General features: G+C 34.6%; 2 protein-coding genes across 3 annotated transcripts in view; one reads left to right on the top strand and one right to left on the bottom strand.

The window, feature by feature from the left end:
- Window positions 1–16,148, bottom strand: part of tshr (thyroid stimulating hormone receptor) — a 30,018-nt gene extending 13,870 nt beyond the window's left edge. For both annotated transcript variants that reach the window (XM_058991723.1, XM_058991724.1), the window contains exons 1-3: window positions 15,659–16,148; window positions 3,792–3,863; window positions 817–891 (exon numbers count right to left, since the gene is read on the bottom strand). In XM_058991723.1, the coding sequence (XP_058847706.1) occupies window positions 817–891; window positions 3,792–3,863; window positions 15,659–15,831 (320 nt within the window). In that variant the 5' untranslated portion in view covers window positions 15,832–16,148. The remainder of the gene's footprint in view (window positions 1–816; window positions 892–3,791; window positions 3,864–15,658) is intronic.
- A 1,152-nt stretch (window positions 16,149–17,300) lies between these two features.
- Window positions 17,301–26,654, top strand: part of LOC117422567 (centrosomal protein of 128 kDa-like) — a 42,696-nt gene continuing 33,342 nt past the window's right edge. Inside the window, exons 1-9 of the mRNA XM_058992181.1 lie at window positions 17,301–17,562; window positions 18,922–19,091; window positions 19,448–19,534; window positions 19,950–20,062; window positions 20,713–20,866; window positions 21,769–21,860; window positions 23,626–23,698; window positions 24,211–24,327; window positions 26,147–26,233. Of these exons, the coding sequence (XP_058848164.1) occupies window positions 18,933–19,091; window positions 19,448–19,534; window positions 19,950–20,062; window positions 20,713–20,866; window positions 21,769–21,860; window positions 23,626–23,698; window positions 24,211–24,327; window positions 26,147–26,233 (882 nt within the window). The 5' untranslated portion in view covers window positions 17,301–17,562; window positions 18,922–18,932. The remainder of the gene's footprint in view (window positions 17,563–18,921; window positions 19,092–19,447; window positions 19,535–19,949; window positions 20,063–20,712; window positions 20,867–21,768; window positions 21,861–23,625; window positions 23,699–24,210; window positions 24,328–26,146; window positions 26,234–26,654) is intronic.

Genomic DNA, 26,654 nt, shown 5'->3' on the forward strand with positions numbered 1-26,654 from the left:
TCAATATTGTGCATTAGATGAGACCATGTTTTTTTTTTTTATTTACTGGTTTGTAACATCCAAGCTTCAAAGGCACATCTAAAAGAAGCATTAAAAATATGATGATCTCCCAGAATATTTTCTGTTTTAAACACACATATATACATTTCTAAAGGATTAAAGGTCTTTTTATTTTTATTTCGAACGCAGTAGACATTTATATGATTGCTTCATTATGGTTACAAAAAATACTGTACATCGTTCATAATATTTTTCAGGTACCTCTTGTAATTTAGTTGAATAATGGAAGGGAAATATGTAATTCAGTCTATATTTTAATGAAATCACTTAATATTTTATTTGGAACTACAGACCCAATTCAACTTTTAAGCTACCAAAAAAATAGGGTCAATAAATAATAAACCTATTATCCATTTGAGAATGGGATGTACTGAGGAGCTCCGATTTAATGTCAAACCAGACTTCATTCCTGTTTCAACAATAATAATAATAATAATAATAATAATAATAATAATAATAATAATAATAATAATAATAATAATAGTGCTTTCTATAGGAATATAATCACAGAACAAGGTGAACGTATTGTGAAACCACCACAACTATTACAGTGTGATGATTGTTTTTACTCCACTGCAGATTCAATTATAATACGTTAACTCTACAAAGATTTCAAAGACAAATATTACCAAAATGTGCAGGTACATAAACATTACCAGTCATCTCTCGCTCTGGTCTTGACTATGTAGGTGTGTAATAATGTTGTGTTGGCAGAAGTGATGTGGAATCTTATTTATATATAATAGGATTACTCACATGTGCGTTACTTCGGTTAAACTGTAAAATGCATGTTTTTCCAGCCTCTGCAGAGTTGCATCGATAGAAATATACCTGCCAGAAAAAAAAAATTTTTTTTAGCATTAAACACTTATGTGGATTATGTGGATTATCACATTGGATGCAACAAGGGAGGGGTGGGGTGGGGGGGGGGGGGGAATAACTCACTGCTACGTGCCAGAAAATGACTATTTTGAAAAATCATGTGTTCCACAAACTTGCATGCGTCTGACAATACTCTGATTAGCCTTGTGGCGGAGTGTCCTGCCCCTATTTATTATTATTTGTATTTTTGTTTGCGGCGCGGGTAAAAGCGCCGCGTCTTATATTATTATTTAAAAACCCCGTGAGGATGCATGGCTGATCAGCTACTGATTATTTAAATAGCTGACAGTCATGCATCCTTACCAAACGCGTGCAGACTCTGGCCGAGGGATAATAAGATAATTACCAACTAGTTAATCCCTCGGCCAGAGTATATAAACCTGCAGCTCTCTGCATTTGGGGTTGGGGTGTTGGAGTAGAGAGTACGGGGAGCGGAGAGAAGGAATAATATTTAAAAAACAATTGCTAATAGCTTACTTGTTTGTTTATTTATTCGTTTGGCCCTCGTGCCCTTTTGTTTGTATTTTGTTTAAATCTGTTGTTTGTTTGTTATTAAATACGCTGAGTGCTTTTGCACTCAGTTTCACCCGCCCATCCACTGTTTTGGAGTCAGTTACTTCCTGGTCCGTGACGTCATCCACCACACCACTGCGAGCCAGACTGTCACAGCCTTCATGCCTATTGTGCATTTCACAGGAAAACATCTGTTATCTCATAGCTTATTACTATCTACATTTTAAACAGTGATCTCTAACTAGCTTTTTTGGGTGAGTATAATTATGTCCTGATGAATGTCATGTTGGCTAGTATAGACAGTATACAATTTATACAATTGGTTTACATAAGCTATGGGTACCACTGTATACTTATTTATTACTTGGTTTTTCATTTTTTATGTCTACACATAATGCTTCATAATGTTATTTTTAGGGGCCGAAGCAGCTTTGGAAGATTAAAATATCATACTTCTGACTGTAAAAATGTTTTATTTTTTATTTTTTTTTTATCATATGTGTCAAAGATCCAATTTTTGTTCTTCTCATATTTAATACAAAATTACTTATTTTCAACAATGTTTTCTTTACTCAGCCAAGAAATGTTTTTGCATGTTTATTTTCCTGTCAAAAATAATAATAAAAAAAAAAAACACCGGAGGAACAAAATGTGCAATAATTGTATTTTATTTTTAACCCATTAAATACCACATCAAATTCTCTTTGAAAAAATCAGAACACAAGCTGTATTTATATAATTTGAAACATTCTAAATCAATATTTCTTCACAGAAAAAAAATGTAAATCCTTTCTTTTGGCTACAAACTGCTGCATCATATTTTGAGGACAGTCAAGTTCGATGTGCTTATAATCAGACCAGTGAAATTTTACATCGCCTATGAAGCACAACACATATAAAATTGAGGCTTGAGTTTCTCATTTCATATTCAGGTGTAGAGTGTTTAAATTTATAGCTACAGCATTACTGGAAGTTTACATGTATATAGGTAATAATTTACAATTTTAAATTATTAAATCATGTTACACAAATACAATGCACATATCCCACATATGTATATACTTTAGAATTTTTTTTTTTTTTAAATGAGTATTTTATAGAACCCTGGGGTCGCAAGAGGATACAAGACACACGTGTAACAGTAACCAGACAGTAATAAACAGAGGGGAATTCATAATTATCTGTATGTCAGCATCCAAACTTTGTGCTCCAAGCATGTATTCACAAAGCCTGTAGTGTGGTAAAAAAGGTATTTAGGGTCATAGTTGAAAGGTCATAATAAGGCTATTTACATTGTCATGCCACTAAGGTCAGACCAGGGGGTAGATCTAAAACCAAGGCAGATGTGCGTTTGAGAATTTGAGATAATTGTGCAGCTTTCCAGTTGGCGGTTTCACTTAAGCAGCATCAAACCAAGAAACTTTTAAAATTTGAGGTACCGCAAAATGAGAGGGGAGATACAACGCAGGGACGTTTGATCTGTTGGGAGGAAACTGATGTTGCAATTTCCACGAATCAGACCACTTTTTTTGCTGAAAATAATAAGGGTCTAGAGCTGAGCAAACACCTGCATTAGGAAAACGACGTTTTTTTTTTTTTGTTTTTTTTTTATCATTTACTCTGGTTTACATCCTGTATACCTTTTATCTGATTTTAATGCTTTGTCAGACTTATAAAAGTGCGACCACTCTGTGATTGTCAGATATAAAACGCTTAACATATAGAACATTTTGCGTGACTTGGAGAATGTTTCTTTATTTTAAAAGAAAGAAAGAAAGAAAGAAAGTACAAATAATCCACAAGCACACGGTAATTATGGCTGTGTGAGGCGGTCAGATAAAGAAATACTTTTAAAATCCCATTCTGAACCACAAGCATTAGGAAAGCTGCGTATTGTGAATGTTGATGCAAGTGGGCCAATATCTAAAAATACCTTTTATTGGAGCCGAGGAATGTCTAATTATCTGTGTACACAAAAGAAATGCCGACCCAGCAACTACTTACTGCTTGTTAGTCTATACAGTTAGCTATTATAATACCTGGTTCACTTTCTATGGCATTCATCTCAGGCATCGTTTTAGAAACATATTTTTGGGTTTCCGCACTGTGTATGTATATGCATCGTTAATGATTACATTTTAAATCCTTTGTCAACTGTAACTGTCAAGACAGCAGAAAAATTATTTTGATTGTACAAAAAAAATTTAGAAATGCAAAATCTCGGAATCATCTTTACAGGCTACTATACGTTTCTTGTTTAAAGTATGTGTTTTTTTTAATAAAGCAGAAAAAAGAGAACAAATAACAGTTGTGAGAAAAGCAGAACAGGTACTTACACTCTGGAAATGTTTGGGAGGTTTGAAAATGCTTCACTGTGGATTGTTGTCAGCTGTGTCTCCATGAACCGCCTGCGTAGAAGATAATAACTGTATTGACTTGCTTTAAACAGCATAATCACATCACATACATTTTTATAAGCAGGCTTTTTTTTTCTTATTTTACAAAAACAATTATTTTAATTACACCTAGAGAAGTGGCTTTACATGTGTTTTCAGCAACAGCTTCAAATTTAAAAAGCACTTTTGTTTATGTTTTTGTCCTGGTGTTTTGTTAGCATTCTGTCTCATATATATTTGGACTTTTAGTTTATTAAACAGTTTTGACAAGATGTAAATTCAATGAGTTAAACATTATTGTTGTTGTTTTTTTCTTTAAATACTGTTTTATTAGAGGAGAAAATTCCATGAGAGTTTTTAAGTTACAGTCAATTCTGGATACTGACCCGTCAGTGATACTATGTTTACAGCTCTATAACCACACAAGCAGAAAAAAAAACAGGAGTGATATCATTTTGCCTTCTATGAGTGTGTGTGTTATACTGTCTGTTATATTTCCATAAAGTAGATACTGAAAATTACCTGCCACCAAATCAGGTGTTTGCAAAATAGGCAAAGGACTGTAGCTGAAAAAACAGTGACTTTTTTTTTGTAGAGAAAAGAGCCCTTTTTTATTAGTAGAATCATGCCAGGTCATATTATGATAAGATATATTTTTTAGATAACAGTTCATTAGGCAGACCTGAGGTTTTACAATATGATTGAAAAAAGGTTATGTCTAATTATTAACATAATTTTCTGTACATAATCTAAGCATCTGTATTTAGGTGTGAGATGCAAGTCCTGAGATGAATTGTGAACTGTGTATTTAACTTTGAATGCTATAATGCACTGGGAATTGTGCTGAAATAACTATGTGAGGGATTATCAAATAAAATAAAACAAGCACCTGCTACAAATATACAGTATGCATATATTATTCTTGTTTTGAATCAATTTAATGTTGTTCCCCACTATCCAAGCTGTTTACCTCTGCTGTTTAACTATATTCCTCTTATTAAAGTACTCAATTACATTTCCATTTTACTTTTTAGATTAGTTTAAAGAATGTTTTCATTACAAATATTTTGCTATGTAAAGACCGGTGCAGTAATATGGAAGTCTGGCAAGATTGAATTTTTTAAAATTATTATTATGTATGCTTATCTCATGTAGACAAAAAATAAAAAGTTATTATATATATACTTGCTATAAGTGGACTCGATAGAAGATTGAAAGATTTCCAGATGGAACTAGATTTATGGACGGTTCATTTTATTTTCTCATCCAGTGGACTATTTTGTTAAAAGAAACAATCAAACAAAAAATGCAAGCCCTGTCCTTGCAGGTTCAACGTGGTTGTCTTATTTTATTGTGCTGTGGTCCAATATCCAAAATCAGTTTGATTAATGGTCTTATAACATGGACAGAATTGAAATAACAGGATGGAAAAGAATATCTGGATTTGCTATTTATTAAGTTAATGCATTACAGAGAGAAAAAAAGTGTATGAATTACATTCTTACATTTTTTTATTTCAATTGTGTTAACCCTCTAAGTCAGAAAATATATCTGATGATGAGTTTATGTAGTTTTGTCTTGAAAACAAAATGCATACACTGACGGGTCAAAACAGATGACTGTGGCCTTAAATTTGTATTTGAACAGGATAATTTGTAATTAAAAAAAGACTGGTTATCAGTGGGTAACTTTGTTTTAAAGAGAGAATCAATTTAGCATTTATTATTCATTAAAACAATTAAAAAAAAAAAGTAATCTATGGCTTTGTTTACAATGACTTATCAAGCAAAAAACATAAGTTCTGTTTCCATGTTGCACTTAATTTTTTTTAAATTAAGTTTGTGATAACAAAAAGATACGACCAGAAGGTTCTAGCCTGTACTGTACCATTTGTTACGTCACATAGTAGGGACAACTCGAAATATTCTTCACTTAACCACTACAATAACACAAATAAATTACACGTTTTTCAAAACCTTTTATGGTGCTTGATAAATTGATAGCTACAGCATTACTGGAAGTTTACATGTATATGGGTAACAATGAGTTATAGATACAGGTTCATCTTAATTTGCCTGTGAGGTACAGTATATCTGCAACGTATTTCATAAAAGTCCATACAAACTAATGATGATATCACACTTGCAATATTTCTCAGCAAACATTTTTGGTATGACACTATAATAATAACTGTATTAAACATTAGAAAAAATGATCATGTGAAATTCCATGATAAATCAACAAACCAAGTTATAAATGACGAAGAACAAACCAAATTAGCATCAAGGTAATGGAGTTTTATAACTATGTAAAAATCCACTGCTAATAGTCCAAAGATAATTCTTGATCATTTGATTTTTCTTTTGTTTCCATGTACACTGCATAAACCCTGTCAGAGCACCACTGTATAAGAACACAGGTATGCTCAGGTGGACCAGAACCAAAGCTAAACAGGGTCTGCATGGTTATTCTCGGTTAGAATACGTTTTAGAATTTTGCTTTTGGAAGACCTGATGTTTTTTGCAGGATGGAAATTCTTTATATCTTACTTTTGGCAATGCCTTTTCTAAATCTATTCTGATTCTGATATGTAATCACACAGACAAGATGTTTTGGCTTTGACTCGGCATGCCACGCTGTATCTCACTTAATGCTGAGATCAAACCCAGAAAAGTAGAGTTAGAGCTTCTGGTTTGGAATGAAAGACCTCATTGCTAATAGATTGATCCCCTATCAAATCTATGTACCGTGTGTGTTTCCATTATGAAACCTAACTTTACAGTATTAATGTAAATGTATGCCATGCTATGATAATGTATCCAGACAATAAACCAATTCAGCAGTGGAAACTAATCTGTGGATTTGTCAGTGGAACCTAAAATAAGGTGCTTTGACAAATTCAAATAAACATTGTGAGATTAAACAGGTCCGTTACAGGACACCAGCCACACAGGCAATTAACTTCATTCTAAATTACAGTAATCAAAATACTGGCTGCATTTTGGTGTGGATCACAGCTGTTTTAAGAAAATCATAGAGTCAATTATGATTCTGGGAGGTTGCTATGAAAATAAATAGAAATGAAGATTAAAATGGGACATTTAGAATTCAGAATATATTTTAAGAAAAACATGGCTAAGGCCAGTTGATATTTTCTGCCATCTTCCTGGTTTTCTGTACAGGTTAAGTCATTCTCTTATATTTTAACTACATTAGGAGTAGTGTTGTATGTTATAAACAGAGGCTACACCATGAACGCTCAACGGCATATGGGTTGATAGGTTTTATTGGTTTTAAAATCAGAATTTGTTGCCAGAAATGAACTTCAGACTATATTACACAGCTGTCCCTAATGTAAACTGGAAGTGCCTGGTTTGGTTCACTGCAACTAAATGAGAGAAAAGAGAGTGACACCCTAAATCATTCAGTATGCTTCCATGTATCTGAATATTCACATATTCCATATGTATTTAAAAAAAAAAAAAAAGATTCTGGAGCATTCTGTGTTTTGGGGCTGTGTATTTTGCACTGGTGCTGTTCGAGACTAGGAAGCTATGGGAAAAGAATGTTTGGAGAGCAGGTTGTGGACATCAGTATGTCTTTAAAGCATTAAATGGTTTTATTTACTGTGCAGCTGAATTCCATCTGTATTGAGTCAGAAAGGTTTCTTCGGACCTGTTCCACTCACTGCCATGATGGCTGCAATGAAAGCATTGACTTCTAGGAGTAACACACATACTTGGATGAGACCAACAATAACAAGAAGTACCAAAAATTTGGTAGGAAGCTATTCAAGTCCTTCTTACCAAAAAGTAATTAATGCTGTTGCTTTGATTGCCCTATTTTAGGTGCTCGCTCAATTACAAGACATTCAACTAAGATTGTCTGTACTGGTTTTAGATTCCTACCTGTTAAATATGGCATATTGGTCTAACTTTTGTGAATGTTTTGCTTTTATGAATGTTTTTCATGAAGAAATATCCTTAATTCAAGCATTCTATTCTTAAGACACTTTTTTTTAAAACCAAATAACATTGCATGTGAAAATCATGAGCCAAAATTCAACCTTGATTGTTTGGAATAGATCTATACACCATTATTATTGTAAATGGACCTAGCATAATATATTGAATAGAAGACAACACATTGTTTTTCTACTAAAATGTATAAAAGGGTGCATGTGCTATTCTGAAAATGATGGTAAACTGATAAGACTTCGCTTTGATTGGTCTAATTAAATTTTATCTTTAAGCCTGTCAACAGGTTACAAGGAAAGAATATCTGCCTTTCACAGTCTGGCAATCTGAGTTCATTCCACGTGCTTTCTAATACATACAAACACATGTACGTAGGATAAAGCTTGATTTCCACCCCTGAACAGAAATTTAGTATTTCACTAAAAACGATCAAAATATTTACCTGAGAAATTCCTATATTAAAGTTGTGTAGGTTATTTAATCCTGCATATTTTATTAACCAATCACATTGGCCATTTTTGTAAAATAAATGAATAAAGGTATTTCCTTTCTTTAAAGTTTATAAATTGAAAGTATATTAAAATATAAGGCTTCTGATGTTTTAAGTGTATCATTAAATTTATAACCTGATTTCACCCAATGTCCCCTCTACTCTGTGTATGTGTGGAAATGAGCTAGAAAATACAGCTAAAAAATTACTTTTTAACTCAAAATATAAAAACCTGAAAATCGGAATACAACGCTGTAAGTTATCTTAAAATAATGTGGCCACTGTATAAAAAAGACAAATTGAATGCTCAATGCTCTATTGTATACACATGGACCTTTGGAGAATTAAGAGCTTCACCTTCTGAGCTGCAATCAGACAAGTTCTGGGCCTGATTTTATAAATGTTAGAGATTACAATTAGCATGGGTAGCTCAGTGGAGATGAAGGCTGACAAAAAGGTTATTGGGAGGATAACTGAAAGCGAGAAGACGTTATTTACTTGAGTTCGTGCGCAGGCTTTGAATAACTAAATCCTCCCTTCCTCATGGTTTTAACCTGTCTAGACAGCTTCGGTGTTAAGCACTCTGATCAAACTCTGTTTGGTTAGATCAGTTTGTTTGACAGATTACTTTAGTATACACATGTGGCTGTTTGGTTTTAGTGTATTCATTTCTATATTCTAATAGACTCTATTTTCCAAAATGCAGCCATTTCATATTTGTCTTAGCTCAGAGCTCTTAATAACTTGGTATATAGCATAAGACATGTTTTCAAAACTAAAAACTGTTCGGATCAATTTTAGGATTGCAAATTGATTTTTGTTGAACATGTTGTGGAAATGTGCAGCCTATAATAGAGGCTGTTTATTTAAAATAAAAATCTGATTGTCAGACGTATATTTTTTTTAGTCACATGACAGAAAACTCTGTTTTATTAGCCACATGACCGAAAACTGTATTCTTAAGTAAATCAAAATGAAGTGTCTAGTATTTTTACACAATTCCCAGTGCAATAAACCACTATCAAGATTAAGTAAAACCGGACATTATTTAATAAAATAAGATTCGCTTTGACTTTATTTATGTATAAAACATAAACATAAAACATTCGTTCATTTTAAAAACACAATAGTGTACACACTTGATCTAAATGACCTAATTTAAAATAATTCCAAATTTAATTCCTTGAGTTGATGTTTCTCAATGTTTTACGCAGTCTTGTTGCGCTGGGTACTGATTTCTGTTAACACGCGATATAATGTTTCCAATGTTACTCAGAAGATAAATAAATAACTGAATTACAAGCAATTACACCACAACTTACAAACAGCCATTTTACACACCCAAATGACTGTATGTAAGAAGCTCATAGTGTAAGTTTTATGAAGAAAAACAAGGCAGATTAAAGGTAATTACACAGTGCCCCTCATGTCAGAACAGTTAAGGCTGTTCTGGCAGAGGCCATTAGCACTGGCTAGCTGGTGGATATGTAACACATTTTCAGCAGCCTGTCTCTGAGACAGGATTCGGTGGCCTACAGACAGATTTATTTGAGTCATACAGTAATTCCAGTCACACTCATCACCCATCCCCTAAAAAACATAAATTGATCTAGAGTTTGCTTTTTTAGTTGTCAAGGGTTTCCTGTGACGTTCTTTGGAAAGCTGTTGAGCAGTTCAAAGGACAGAACAAAAGATTTTTTTTCTTTAGCATAACAAAGTCGTTCATATAAGTGTTCCACCTTCTTAAGTCTTCGACAACTTTAGTTAACCTTTTTAAAAAGGTTTCAAAAGGTCATGCTTTTAGTAGATTTTATATTTTCATTAGAATTGTTCTGTTTTTGTGATTGATTAAATCTCACAAGAGCGTCTTTGTGTGCTGTATTGATAGTTGCAATTGTAAATATAGTAGTTTTTAAACTTGCTAATGTTAGTAGAAGCTAACTTTTTAAAGAATGTAAAAGCTACCTTTGTTTCTAACACATGTTAGCTATTTTCATAAAATACAACTCTGCTACCAGTCATTCGAAGGAGTAGGGACCACACCACAACAAATATCAACTAAATATATGCTGCCAGATACTACAAACAGTAAATGAACGTTACTAAGAAATAGCAACAACAAAGTTATAATACCCATTGGGTAGTTGCTGAACTAATGGATTTTGCAAGGATGAAAATTGTTGCTGAAAAGATGCTGGAATTACTGCCTGCTTTTGAAAAGAATGGCAGCAAACCCGTTATGTTTTAAATTGGACGTGATCTCACTGGAAATAGTCTGTTTATTAAAGCTGTTTCCACTGAGATCATAATCAAATGAAATGCAAAGAATGTCATTAAAAAGATGTAATTGTTTACTCAGCAACACTGAAGAGCAGACATCCAAATTTATAAAATTCACGAAAAGCATCCAAAGAAAATGTGAGTTCATGTAGTACCGCCAAACTCGAGTTCACTACAACACATGGATTGATTGATTCACTTGGGACTACAGTGCCCCTCATTTTTACGCTATAGCAGGGAACCACAGATATAAGACCATTCTTTTGGTGTTGCGCTCTTTAATGTCAATGCAAGTAAAAGTTACATACAGTAGATGTATACTTTCTGATTATTTTCTGCTTAAAGGTGCTCTAATCTTTATTCTAAAGGGCTGTTAGTCATATTAATGTTTGTTCTTCCAGATTTCTTTCACTCATTTTCCCACTGTACAGATACCATTACATATCAATTAAAATCATGAAACATATCAATTACATATGAATTGAAACACATACAAATTTAAGAAGATATGTGTACGCACACTTGTACTATCCGCTACAGTAGGTGGGGTGCGGGGTGTTGGGGTAATGAAGGCAGAATTTGATGCTGTAATGCAGACTCAACACTTGCTTTGCCAGGATTATTAGCTCAGGGAGGCCACAAAGAGGTTGACAATCTGTGAGGGGTCCTGTGATTTCACAACCCACAGCATGAGCTACAACATTCAGAACATTACTGAGCTCTCAGTGGACCTCTAGCTTGAACAACATACTGAACATTGTCCATAAACAGATATTTTAAGAAGTTAGCAAGTGCAATGTTTAGAATGCCTTTTTTTAGGTTAATATTGATATCTGGTACTGATTTCAAGACATTGTAGAATATCTCACAAACCTTTGGATTACTAATTCATTAAATCAACCAATTATAATCAAACCCCAAGCTTCAATTGTGATTGTGATGGCATGTAGGAAACAAAATCCATATTAAGATGAAACTAGTTAGGTGTTTCACAAAGCTAAATAGGAACTAGTGCACTGGCTCAGTGGACAGCATACCCTCTGTAGACCCAAACAGTCAGCTGCTGTCAATGACTGGTGACTACCTTGAAAAAAAAAACAAAGACTTGTGATAACTCCATCTGATGGATATGTTTGACTACAGAAAGTACCGCAGTGAAAAAGGAGGAATGTGCATGGTTGTAAAATGTGTGCATGAAGTGGCATTAACAGGATAGCCAGAGGCGCCTGCTCAAGTATGCAGGTGTCTCAAACCACCCCGGTGGGTGCAGACAGAATACTTGCTAGGGAACTCTAAACTAGAAGTAGACCATGCATTGCAGAAGTTCTCTACACTAAGATATGTGTTACACAAAAATAGAGAATAATACATTGGCACAGAAACAGACATGCTTTATATTTAATGCTTTATGGCTTCATAAGATGATAAAACACTTCACTTTTGTTTACTGATTCATTCTTGTAGAGGACTTTTTGTTTTTAAGCTCACAAGACCACACTCTGTGCTCTGTCCCTTGGTGGGTTTTTGACACAATCGGTCAAGGAAGAAATCATTTAGTGCATCAATGGGTTCACTTTCTACTGCACCACCTCCTACAGGATTACAATAATCTGTCCCTAGATGCACTTCTACATTTTTCTATATTAATTTACTATCATTTTTATTTTGACCAGGGGGTCTGTAAAATAACCCAATAGAAAAATCTTTAGTGTTTTTACCTACCAGCTCCACCCAAATTAACTCGCTTTGGTTAACAGTCCTAGCCCATCCCTAACAAACAGGGCTACACCTCCTCCTCTCCTATACAGTCTATCTTTACGGAATAGTTTATACCCGTGTATGTGGGGTTCTTCAGTTGACATGTGTGCGACATGACCAAGTGTGCTCCATGTATCCCACAGTTTTCTACCAGCAAAGGATGAAACAGGTGTCACAGCCAGCGAAGGCATGGAAAACAGTAAGAGCATTGCTTAAGCCAAGAGACTTGTTTCATGTACTGCTACAGTATGTACCTGATGTGCTTTCCACTGTCAAAGGCAACCATCATTTGACAGCCAGGTGCTGGAATGAAGATATGGCCAGGACCAGCACATCAGAGTCCATTATATGAAACATGACTTGCTTGCAGCCTTGCTTTGCTGCATCAGCTGCATGGAAAAACAGCTTGAATCTCTGAAGTGGCAAATACTTGTTTTCTCTTCTGCTGTATGTCTTGAGAATCCATATAGCTCTGTCTTGGTAGAATCTACTCTTGCTAGTTCTTAGGGGTGTGGTTGTGTCATCAAGATGCCTGTACCCTTTCCTTTCTCTCGTCTGGCCAAGCTGTTTCGTTATGTACATGTCCCATACTATATTGACTCTTAGGAAAAGCAACACTGTGCAATAACTTAAATACAGAACATAACTAAAACTAATGTCTGGTAGAATTGTGTTTAAGGAATGACAGGAAAAAAGGATTGGTAAAATTAAGATTTGTTCTAAAAGGAACAGACTAGACTGGACATAACACGTTGTATCTCATCAGATAAGAACCAGCTGTGTTTGTACTGTAAATTGTGAGAAATGTTTTTTTGAAATAAAACAAACAAAAAACCAAACAAACAAGCAAAAACAGATAAATAAATAAAAAAAGGGTTTATAACTTTACTTAGCTGTGTTATGTTTGTATTTTGGTTTTGGGCTGTTTTTGGCTGGTTTCAAAAATACAGTTTAGCTACTTTTAGGCTGGTTACTTCCAAACTTTGGAAGACAAATCTGGCAGCGTTGCCTGTGACACTGAAACTAAAATTGTTACGCTTACCATCTCAATCAGGATTTCTCTCCCTGTGTAGTTAATACACATAAAGAAACAAAAGAAATGGTAATATTTCTGCAATGATCTGGAGCACATACAGTATGTGAAAGAATGAAAGTAATTTCAATGTCTCCCTATCCAGAAAGGTTTACAAGGTGAATGTTTAACATGCCAAGTTTGCTGATTTTATGATTAAAAGCATAATTTTGTCAGTGTTTTCACATATCCACTGCACAATAGGATTTTAAAGTATGCTGTTTTTCTGAGACTACCTATATTATAATACCACCAGTGGTCTATATAAATGCATGACTCAGGCTTAAAATTGGATTTCTACCACTGAATTACATTTAATTTGTACAGAAAAGGCACATTCCCCCCCCCCCCCCCCCCCCATTTTCCAATAATGGAAACGTCTCTGTCAAAAGGCACTCATTCTATTAGTGAAATTATTAGTGGTATGATGAGGTTTACATCAACAGGATGCAAACATTCCATATATCCTTATATTATACTTATACATTCAATTAACCGTTTTCATTTGTGCACTACAGGTAGTTTAAGAAAAATATGAAACCAAAATGCAACATTTGTGGTAAATTAATGTTAATTGTTGTTTTCTGTGGCTTCCAAACAGCCAGTATCACCAGTTGTTAGCAATTTTAAGAAGGATGCAATCTCTTATTAAAGTGTGATGATTTCAGCCCAGAGGTGCATCAAAGCATATTACCGACTGCAAAGCTTGTTTTGGGTGCTCCCGAGTGGTGCATCCGGTAAAGGCTAAAGGCGCTCTGCTTGGAGTGCATGATGTGCCCTATAGCCTGGACGTCGCCGATTCGAGTCCAGGCTATTCCACTGCCGACCGGGGGGCCAGGGTGTCCTCCGCACACCAGCGACCCCTGTGGTCTGGCCGGGCGCCTGCAGGCTTGCCTGTAAGCTGCCCAGAGCTGCGTTGTCCTCCGACGCTGTAGCTCTGAGGTGGCTGCATGGTGGGCCTGCAGTGTGTAAAAGAAGCGGTCGGTTGACAGTACATGCTTTGGAGGAAAGCGTGTGTTCGTCTTCGCCACTCCCGAGTCAGCGCGGGGATGGTAGCGGTGAGCTGAGCCTAAAAATAATTGGCTATTCCAAATTGGGGAGAAAATGATAATATCAATGGGTTCTCTATATATGTACACATCGTTGCCATGATATCTATAATGTTTTATTTGATATTGATAATTTAAGGATTAATAGGCAGCACCAATATAGATTTTTTTAATTTCACAGTTTTTTTTTCTGTGTTAATCATGTAGGCAAACTGGAATGTTAGTTTTAAGAGCTGCTTTAAATATATTTGAATAAGGCACAGTTAGGCACTGGCCAAGTCATATTACGGTGCCAATAGTTTCATTGGCTAGCTCTTACTCTTTTCAATTGTTTTAAAGCTTGAGTAATGTGCCCATAAACATCTCTGTTTAACCCATTGTTTATATAGTGTATTTTTTTATTAGATGTGCCACATTTAATTGGTTTCATAATACAGTAAGTCATTATTGTAAGTAATTGCCTCACTATTTAACAATGGATTCATTGGACATATATACTGTATAGTCTTAACCCATTGATCTAGCGTTGAAATAAGGGTTAATTACATTGGGATGTAATTAACCCTCGGCTATACTTGTCCATATCAAATAAACTTCATATAAATACGGATTTGTAAAGTTATATAAGCCTGGGAAGATTCTTCCATAAGAATACTAAAGCACCACTTCAACAAAGTTTCAATTTACAGGGAACTAGGGGTTATACTTACCTTTGTTGTACTAGGACTGAACATTGTTGCCAACCCTTCACTTCAAAAGTTACGGTCAGCGCAGCAATAACAATTACACTGTATGTTTGAGAAAGTGTATACAACATACATCTTCTTGTATTTATCCAATGTTATTTCAAGTTAGTTAAGAATTAGAATTACAAGTTAGTTTAGCATTGCAGAGGTAAAAATTACCGTTTTATCATAAAGAATACAATAATTTCCATATATGTTTGTATGTGTGTGTGTGTGTGTATATGCATATATACATATACATACATATATATATATATATATATATATAATATCAATTATATGCACTCAATTCTTAAATATTTTTTGAATATTGAAATGTGCTAAGTAGCTTATACAAAAAACAAAAACAAACAAACAAACAAAAAACATGCTGAATACCACTAAAACCCCAATAAATAATGGTGATTATAAATATGCAGTTTCTAAAGTACTCACAAAGTCCTGGTGTTTGAAGGAAACTTGGGTATCACATCAATATCCGAGCAAGTAATTTTAAACATCTTCCACTCAGAGCATTCGCAAATAGCAGGACAGGATTCCAAATCTTCCACAGTACCAGTTGCACTTATCATAAAAAGTGTAATCAACAAACGGGTTATCAGTGCCATTCTTTCACAATGTCCAGTTACACTTTCGTGTTCTTAAAAAAAAGGTTTACTGTCAAACTGCTCGGTTTGACAGTAGATGTTTACCACCAGAAATACCGGTTAATCTAAAATGATATTGCAGGTGAAGCGTTTCAAAAATACATCAAATTAGTCATGCGTACAATGAATAGGTTATATCTGTAATGTTTTCTTTACACGATTTTTCCTTCCGCGTATAGTATGTTTGTATCACTTTAGCTTTTTAAATTAACAATGTTACATACATGATATTGTAACCTTGTTTCGCTTCTATGCCAAACTAGCAGCCTGTCTGTACGGCTTCTCACTTTGTACAATGATGTACGATGTGAGACATGCAGTAGTGGACTCTATGTGGTCTTCTGGACTGTGTTGCGGGTAAGTGCACTTGAGTGAAGAATGATGCTTCGAGGCGCTCTGGTGTTTGTTCTGTAATCTACAGTTTACCGTTACCATCACTTACCACAGTAAGTGGTATATTGAAATAAAAAAAAAAAACAATATTACTGCTGTCGCAAACTAGTACTACTGTGATAATTGTTATTGCATGTATAAGACGGTTACTGTATACTAAGAACAATCATTTGTGTTATAAGCTTTAAAGTTTAAATATTTTCACAAACTTTACATTATGCTACAAAACACTGAATGCAAAATATATTTAATTCAAACTATAGTACGCTCTGTAAACTGCTGTTCAATTTAGTTCAACAAAAAATGTTTTTTGGCAATTTTTTTTTCTTGGTTTTATCCTGGAAACACCTTCAGATGTCGGTGTTGCATCCGTGGGCGTAACTAGCTATGAGGACACCCGAGGTCGTGTCCTCGGTTGTTTTTGTGTATCATAAATGTCGATGCTCATGTAAAAATTCTGGTAAAGTACACAAGACTCCTTAATTTTCTCTGTTGGTTTACCTTGTAACATATATTTGGAGGTTGAATAGTAAATACCAAGCACTATAAAAACTGCCAGCTAGCTTGAAACCTAAACTTGTAAATTATTTTGTTAATATGTGGATTATCACATATAATGTAAACTCACTGCTGGTCTCTCAGAAGGTACAGTAGGGGATACTAATTAATAGGACTTCAAACATGACTTATTTGACTGATGCATAAATGATGATACATAACCCTGTGAACGCAAATAAGAAAGAATGAAACGGCGTATCAAACGTTAATGTTAATTCACATTATTTTGTATTTTAAATTACAATGATTTAAAACATTTATGCTCGATTTTAGAGTTTCACTTTGCAGATCATGTTGGTTATGCTTGCTTCCTACAATTAAAGTATTTTGTTACTGTCGCTTTAAAAAATACTACTTTACTGCACTTTGCAGTTTGATAAAAAAAAAAAAAATCCTGCTTCTTGTGAAAGGGCGGGTCTATTGGCGCAAATATTCTGTTAGGCATATTTGTAGACGACCATTACCATGGCTTTCCTTTACATATGACACAACAGTAGCTGACTCTGGATTTGCTGGGCGCTGTAGTTTTTTTTACCCATCCCCGCTGTGTCTTTCTGTACTCGAATTTTACACTAAGAACCACATCTCCCTGCCTTGCTTGCGACGCCGCCTGTAGGTCCTCCCAGTCTTCCTGTTTTAGGGCGGCCAGTTCAAGTTGCCATAGCTGCAGTAATAGAAAGTGAAATAGCAGTTGCAGATAAAATGATGTGATTTGAGTTAATGTGAGTTTGTTACAAACAGGTAAGACATCCTCATTTCTTTGTGTTGCTATATTACCAAATCGTAGACGTTCACCTATCATTAGACTTCAGCGGTTATTTCGTTTTTTCTGCTGTCATCTGTCAAAATGGAAAGCTGTTGCTAACTTTTCGCCAATAAAAAATCGATAAATCTGAAGCAACATACTGTTATTTTAAATGGCTCCACTGAAGTGCAAGTGCAATATAAATTGTGGAAAATGTCTGGTTTTATTTATTATTATTATTATTATTATTATTATTATTATTATTATTATTATTAATTACATTTATAAAACTCCATTCAGATTAGAATAACAGAATTACCAGGGCAGCTGTTAAGGTAACTTTATGGAGGCAAGATGACCTACAAAATGTACACAAACTGTATTTTCACTTTGGTGTAACTTTCTGGAGTTCTTTACCAGACGACATTAAAGGTACTAATGCATTTAAAGATTTTACTTATAAAGGTATGGTTAAAACAAAACACACATCTGTGACCACGAATTGTAAATATACTATTTGATTGGATTAACATATGTTATTAACTGTGGTATATTAGTAGATTCAGGCAAATGGTTGTATTGCGATTATTAAAATCAGGGCTGGGAGGGTAATTATTTTGGTACTCTACATTTTTAGCTGTTTTCTTTTTGTCATTATACAGTAACTGTGTATTTGTTTGGAGGAAATAATTGCATTATGTTTGAGGATATAACTTAAAGTCATTTAAACTGTTAATTGCAAATGGCTCCCTTCTGTAAATGTTACTTTATTTGTATTATTTTCTTTTTCTGTTTTTGTGTTTGCTTCTGTTTATTTATTTTCTTCCATTCTATACACCTGCCCAGGGACTGCCAATGAAAATGAGCTCATAGCTAAATCTGGGTGCAATACATCTTATGACATGTCAGAAATGTTAAACATTCTATGTTGATCCTGTCAAATAAATAAAATCAATCACTACGCTACAATCCTGATTAAAGACGTACAGTGTTGTAAGCTGCAAATGGTCACAATATGATTATGATTCCATCAGGTTACATATCAAAGAAAAAAACATATGAATGGAATTAAAAAACAATAGTACTGTACAGGTATATTTGTTTATACCTGCCTGTGTTGTAAGTCTATGTCTCGACTATGTAGTTTTTCATTGAATTTAATTTGGTCGTGGTTTTAGGTTGCTGCTGAAAATGCATATACCTGGGGATGTAAGCAGGTTCAAAATTAAATGAACTCTATCTGTCTATCTATCTATCTATCTATCTATCTATCTATCTATCTATCTATCTATGTATCATTTATTTATTTATTTATTTATTTATTTATTTCAATGTCGTTTTTCTTCAAACCAAAGCAATCACACCCATGGCAGAGTCTTCGAGTGATTCCGATACTTACCATAGAAATCGGGGAAACCGCCCAGGACCGGTTCGAGCCACACATTTTGGCCCCCAAAGAAGAAGCAGAATAAATTCGTCTGGAGACATTTCTGGGAAAATTGAAACTTTGGCAAGCACTTTGCAGGTATGAATATATTCTACAGGAGATAATTACACATGGGACTGAAGACAGTGGGGTCTATTCAATTGATATAAACGGTGGCAAATCAAAATACTGCCGCTGTTTAAATCATTAAAATCTGGGGACTTTGAGAAAAAAAACATCTGTAGCAGTATGTGTGAGTCTGTTAAGTGTATTTTTGTAATTACTAATTTTTCAATTTGATGACTAATGATGTTGTCATGGGATGACATTGTAGTAATTAAGTGCTGATTCAGATATTTAGTTGTTCCTTAGTAAAACAGCAATACATTCAAATAAACTACAATTTGGAAAGTAAACTTGGTTGACATAAATGTCATTACTTCTCCCACCCCAAGGATACAAGTCGAAATCTTACTTATGTTGATCGGATGTTGGGCCAATATAGAGAGCACACAGGGGATCAAGCAGAAGCAATGACAACAGTAAGGACTGCTAATCAGTATTTTTGTATTACTTTAAATATTGTAAGTGCTTTAAGGAATCTTTCTATCTAAAACCTAAAACCAAAAGCTTAAAAACACTCATTCACATTGATTACTGTAAAATCAGAATCGACATCTATGTGTAGTCTTGTTTGTTAATTTACAAGACATGTAATTACATTTTGGTTAGATACTGAAGTTTACATTCTCACAACAAGTAAAGTGCTACAGGCCTTATACTGCAGTTGATCAAACACTTTCTCTGATTCATAGCATTGGTTGCCTCTTGATGTCCCTACTTTACGTTGGCTGGGGTTCCTATTAAAGTAGCAAAGTCTGTGTTTTGATCAAATGAAATACTTTCAATGTCATAATTTTGGTATGTGTTTAATTTTAATTTTATTTTATTTTATAGCTGAGAGACAATTTAGAAGAGTCTATACACCAGCTAAGACGCCAGCGATTACGGAGAAACTCCGGATCAACTTTACATACAAGTGACTTAGATGGCGGATCAGCTTCTGGCAAGTTTGTAAAGGAATAATTGTGGATATGCCTTCATGATTTGGCCTTTACTTTTGTCCATTTATTTTAGATTTTGACCATGTTACAACCCCAGGTGGTTATTGGAAAGGAAAGAAAACAGACAACGCTGTATTGAAAAAAAAAAGAAAAAATAATTTGTTTGTCTGCCTGTCTGTCTGTCCCACTCTACATGGTGAACATGGTAACAGCGTTGATTTTGCGTCATCACCATAGTTTTATCACAGTCTCCTAGTCTCCATAGATCTTGATTTTATACACATTTTTTTAAACATTCACAATACGCATTTATCAGGACACGCTGTATGAGTCTGTATGGATGTGATGTCCTTTTTTTAGTGTAACTGTAAGATGTTGCTGCTAATTCCAAATCAGATAAACAGCTGAATGGAGGCAGAGCGATAAAACTAAGACCAAGATAGGACTAAAGCTATCATTGGCTTGCAATATTTTGAAGGTCCTTCAAAGATACAGTAACTGCATTCTGAACAGGAGTTTCCACATGAAGAGCATTTTATTGAGTGTTTTCCAAAGCAGCAAAGTGTAAGGAAATTGAACAGCTGTGCATGATTTGAAAAGAGAAACTGTTGATATGTATTAGAATGACATTCACCCAAGTGCGTGCAAACCTGCAGAGCAAATGTAATTGCTTTCTGTGTTTGTTTCATAGAAAGTCGTCATTACCGGCCTACCTCACCTCTCCGGGACTATAGGGATTCGAATGGCACCAGAAGACGGTCAAGGTCTGCGACCGTGCGATTTGTGGATGAAATGGACCCACCTGAGCATGTAAGCAAACCAAGACTCACAAACGCAGCATTTTAAATACATCTGCAGGATCTTTCAGGTGGAAAACATTTGATATTCACCCTTCCACAATGAGACCTGTCATATTTATTAAAGATACATGACAAAACTGGGAATTTAATTATATTTATATATATTTTAAGCTAAGCATGTTATAGAATTGTGTAGTGTTCTAAACCAACAATTACTTTGAGCCCTGTGAGTACAAAGTCAAAGGCAAATAGTCTGAAAGGAATACAAACCTTTTAACACATTCTTTGCCCTTGACATGCCCCTATACAACTGAATTCCATTTTAATAACTTGTTCTTGTTTGTAGATTTAACCCAATGGTAAATCCAGTTACATAGAATAATGAACAAGTGTTTTGCAGTAGATTCTGTGAATCTCCACTCAAGTGTTTAAATCCAGTTTTTTACCAGCTCTGTTGTATTGTAATCAATTTTACTTTCAATTTTCTGTAACAGAAAAGTAATATATCATATTAGAATTGAATTATTTGTGCTAGGGGTTATTTGACTTGAATATTAGCTTTATATAGTATTCCACACAAAAGTACTTAACTTACTGATTCAAGCTGGAATACATTTTAATTATGGCACCCCAAAAGTGGCTTTAAAGAATGACTAAACAACAAAACCATATAAATGGAATAGTACTGTGTTAAACGGTATCAAATTAAGGAAATACCACTACAAAGTTTAATATTAAAAATGTTTTAAACTCTAATGGTGTGGTCAGTTTACTCTGGTGGGGAGGGGTGGTATAGCAGAAAATTATTGCAACCAACTAAATTATTGCAAATACTTTCTCAGTTGTTTATAAATTGTGCTAAACACTAACATAGTAATCAAATGGAGTGTTTTAACATCCCTCCTTTCATAGGCGCATTCATTACACCAGTCTCTTCGAGACCTCAGCAGTGATCAGCTGCGAATTGGAGACGACATTGACAGAGAGATTGTCAGGAGAAATAGGTTTGATGTGTTTTTCTTTTGTACAAAAATAATGTTCAAGGTTTCCTTTCTTGCTCTCTGAAAAGGCTGCCAGTAATACTAATTAATTCATGAAATAAACAGACTTTCATTTTCAGAGCCCCAGTTTTCTGTAAAGCTGCCTACAGAAAATATTTTCTATGAACTGCTGTTCTGCTTTTTTGTTGACTGTGTAATTTAAATCTGAAAAAAAAAACATTTAACATATACAAAAATAACGGTCAAGTTAGAATAAAGGGACCAGATATTTACAGATGTGAGATATACAGAAGGGACACTTGGAACTAAAAGCTGCATTAATAATACAAAAAAAGTGGGGGCCAGGTTTGATACAATTTTGTCTTGTTTAGTTTAACTTTTGTTCATTTTGTTGTAACACAATTGATGAGTCCTTAATTTGAATCCTGTCGCTTTCCAGGCCCCTAGTGGTCATATGAGTTATTACATTATGTCAATTCAATTGAAAATAATAAAAAAAAATGAATACAAGTAATACAGCGTTCACACATTATATTCCCTAGTTCGTCTCATTCCCTACAAGATATGTCTTCATTTCCTCCATTTTTCCTCTTCATCAAGAACAAGAACAATATATTTCCCACTTTTTGACTGCCTCTCCTAATATATCCACACATGTTTAAAGTGTCATGTATGTGATGTTTGACTGTTTTCATGAAATAGTATAAAACAGTAATAAAAGTTAAATACAGAAGTATCAATGTAGACCTCTCGGGTATACAGTACAAAACCACCACACATTTTGGCAAAGTACTGGACACTTTCTGCAGAAAGCATTACATTGAAATGGAGACTGGGCTGCTACCTTTCCAGGCAAAGTAAAGGATTATATAAAAACTCACCCTGATGGAACATATACTAAATCAAATAATTACTTAAAGTTGTATAACTAGTATAATTGCTGCGAGTTTTACTTGCATTTAGTAACAAACATATTCAAGCATTATTGAAAACATTGCTTTATCCACAATTTATCTGATGCAGGAGGCATGCTGCTAAATTCAAGTACACTTCAGTACTGGTATAATTAAACTGTGTCATCCAGAGATTTCTGTGTGGCTTGTCTATTTTAGTAGCCATGAATAGCCTTTACAAGTATTCAGAATTTTGTGGGTGCCTGAAAAAGCCCAAAGAAGCTATTATTTAAAAAACTACAACATGAAAACCCTGGGACTGGGTGAGAGGTTTATTCATCTTAACACACATACTGCATAATGTAGTTTTCAGAATCTATTCATATATTCATCAATGCCAAAGATACGTCAGAGTACATAATTTATATTAGAGGTTAAGCACTGTAAAACTAGAAAGTAGGGAATATATATACAGTATGTGTGTGTATATATATATATATATATATATATATATATATATATATGGGAAAGAAATAGTAAGGAAAGTAAATGCAAGCCCAGCTGTGAATAATTTAGTACTTTACTAGGATACATGGTTAAAAAATATTTAGAAATACTACTAATATTGAAATACAGAATCATCCATGGTTAGTTATCACTCTTCCCCATTTTGTAATATATTGTATCTGTTAATTATCCTATGATTTGTGTTCTTTATCCCCTGAAACACTTCGATTTTCATTCTGGTATCTTCTATGGACATAACGGCACCACGTTAATGTTGGATTGTTTATGGGGCTGGAGCCATTCTGTATTATCTTGAGAGTTTTTATCAGTGAAATTAAGACGTAGGCGATCAATATGCTCTTTTACAGGACTGAGATTGAAACTAAAAGAACTTTGGAGGATTTGTCTAGCCGACTCCGAGAATCACAGAGGGCAGAAGCTGTGAGTTTTAAACCTGCTACTTTCATATGTTTTGTAGTAACACTTGATTGTTTGTACTAAATGTTTCGGATCAAAAACTTTGAATTCAAAATGACATCCTTGCACTTCATACCTGGAATCTGAAGTTTGTTAGTTAGAGTGAAAAAGCTCAAAAAGGCTTTTTAATGTTTTTTAATGGCTTCTCAAGACCTTTTCTTACTGCTTTTTTCTATGCATAAGCCCTCCAGGCAAAAGTGATAACTCCTGTTGAAATGGGTAAAAAATAAACAAACATGTAAATAGGCGACTGAAGCAAAAATAAGATTATCCTAAAGTCATTAAACAGGTATGCTATCTTGGCTGTGAGGACTTACACACGTTTTCTTAAAGCTAACAAATAATGTGAGATCGCCTCTTCTTAAATGTGACTAACAATCTTGTTGAGAATGAGAATAGTTGTGCTCATTTGTTAAAGGTATTAAAGCAGTAGTAAAACCTGCACACATGTTCATTATCTTTCTGGTGGTTTAAAGGTATCCGAACGAGTGGAAAGGCGTCTACAGGAGATAGAGAGAGAAATGCGTACTGAGCGACAACATGGAGAGAGACGTCAGGATCAGCTTGGACACGTGTCACTGCAGCTACAGGAGGTAAGTCATGGGCTGCACAGAGAAAAACATAAAGGTGAAAGAAGAAAGTCACAGGCAATAAACCAAGAGTGGGGCAGTGTTCTTGTGACTTTTTTCCAAATATGCTATAATAATAACCATCACAACTTCGTAATTGGCATGTTCTGAAAAGTTAGGTTTAGTATATTAAGCACTGCTTATTAAGTCTAATTACTGTTTACTGTTATACAGTACAAGAATAAATAGATTTACAGCTTGGAAATATAGAGTAAAAACTGTATAACCGGATATTTAAACTAAGAAGTCCAAAAATCTTTTTTTTTTCTTTCCGATACAACTGAATTATTCGAAGCAGCCATATATTGTATCTTCAGCATCCACAAATGCTCAGTCTGTTTGATGACTGGTTATATTTCACTATGGAATCAAGGATTTTACTATTTTTTTGTATACTCTTTTAAGTGTCCAGTCCAGCTTTTAGGAATGCCTACCAGTGCGTTTTACCAGATTTTGGCTTTCACACATATAGACAACTATGACAACCTATAAATAATTGTACAGAATAACTACTCACTACTGCATCCTGACAGCGTTTTAGTGTCCTGCAAGCCAAAGTGAATTCTGTTATTTTCTACAGCCTAGACATGATAACTTTGTTCAGTTTGGTGATATTTTTTGGTTACTTGATACATGATCAGATAGCTAGTTCTGTTCTTTTTTTAATTTACATAGTTGGCCACCAGATGGCAGTGTTTACTCTTATGATCAAACGTTTTCATTGAATATTTGATTGTAAAGAAAACAAAGCTAGAAAATTGTTATTAATAGTGTTACACCATCCATATAAAACAATTAGAATTCATACTTAAGTCACTTCATTTCAGCGATTATTCATTTTCAGATGTGTGCATTAATTACCTTTATTACACATACCAGTAAAATATAATATAACATGTTTTCAGTTGTTAAAGTTATCAACATAAACAGTTTTTCGTTTTCTTTTATTGGATTCTGGTAGTCCACTAATACTGCAACAGTACACATGCTCTGAGCAGATATCAACACCTTCTTTTATTCACTGTTTGATGTCTCTATGCCATTGGCAACCTTGACCACTCTGGGGTATTCTTTATTTTATCCCTGATACTAACTTTAGATCATGTAATGGGTCATTGCCTGTGAGTAGAAAATCTGTGCCTCGAACCCATCCATGTCCTTGCTGATCTGCTTTGTCAGCATTGAGAGTCACCAATGCACAGCTGGAGGAAGCATCGAAGGAGCTTCAGGTTTCTGATTTCTGAAATTGATTGTGAGATTGTCATTTCTAGGAGAATGGAAACAATGGCTGGGTTTACATGCACGTGAAAATCGACTCTACAATCATGACTGTGTGACGTTGTCACGCGAATACATCGTGAAGCAGCAAAAGGACGTCCTTTTGACAGCGCGACTTTAAGGGCAGGGTCAATAGTTTTCTCACGATAAAAATAGCTAAAAAAAACCCATGTAAACCGGAGCAGGAATCGTGCTTGTGGCTCATGAGATTTTGGCAGTCAAGATCCAGTTCTTCTGACTTAATATCATGTAATCTCCAGCAGAAAGGCCGTACAAAACATACACACACACACACACACAAAATGTTCATTTATGGACTACTTTAACACTAGAACCGGCGTGGTTACACTCATACCTACAACCGCCAACGGCAGTCATTATCATGGTACATTTTAAACATCATCAATATTAATAGCTTGATTCATGTTTGTGTAAAAAAACAAAACAAAACAAAAAAAAAACCCAGAACACTCTGAACCTTTGTCATGTTGTTTTTCTTTTTTAGGCTTTGAAAAAACATGAAGTGAAAGGCAGTGAAATGGAGGAGGTGATGAAGAGCAAGCTTTTGAAAACGGAATGTGAAAAGAGCCAGGTAAGAATGTGCATTTCCAAAACAAGGACAGACATGGTGAAGTGTTTTTGTAAGAACTCTTTTTTTTCCCTGTAAGGAGATTGTCACCTTCCTTCATTAGGACACCCTGGACACGCTCCAACAGTGCTCCAGCCTCATCACAGATAGCTATGTGACTCACAGCAAGGGGTCTGTGATAGTTTGTTAGCTTCTCTCTTCTATCTCTGTCTCGAGTACGAGTACTCCCCTCATCAGCTTGGAAAGTGGCAGTTGCCACCCAAATCGAGAAGCTCATCACATCTCTGATTTGTCTCTGATGCTAAAACATTCAAGTACACTTTTGGGTTGTGTCAACATGGGTTTTTCTACAAAATTTTGATGTCAACTATGGTAGAATATTTTATAACACTTTGTTTAGAGGTTGTGCTTTAGTAACTAACCT

Source organism: Acipenser ruthenus, chromosome 18, assembly GCF_902713425.1.
Source record: "Acipenser ruthenus chromosome 18, fAciRut3.2 maternal haplotype, whole genome shotgun sequence".
Classification (NCBI taxonomy): Eukaryota; Metazoa; Chordata; class Actinopteri; order Acipenseriformes; family Acipenseridae; genus Acipenser; species Acipenser ruthenus.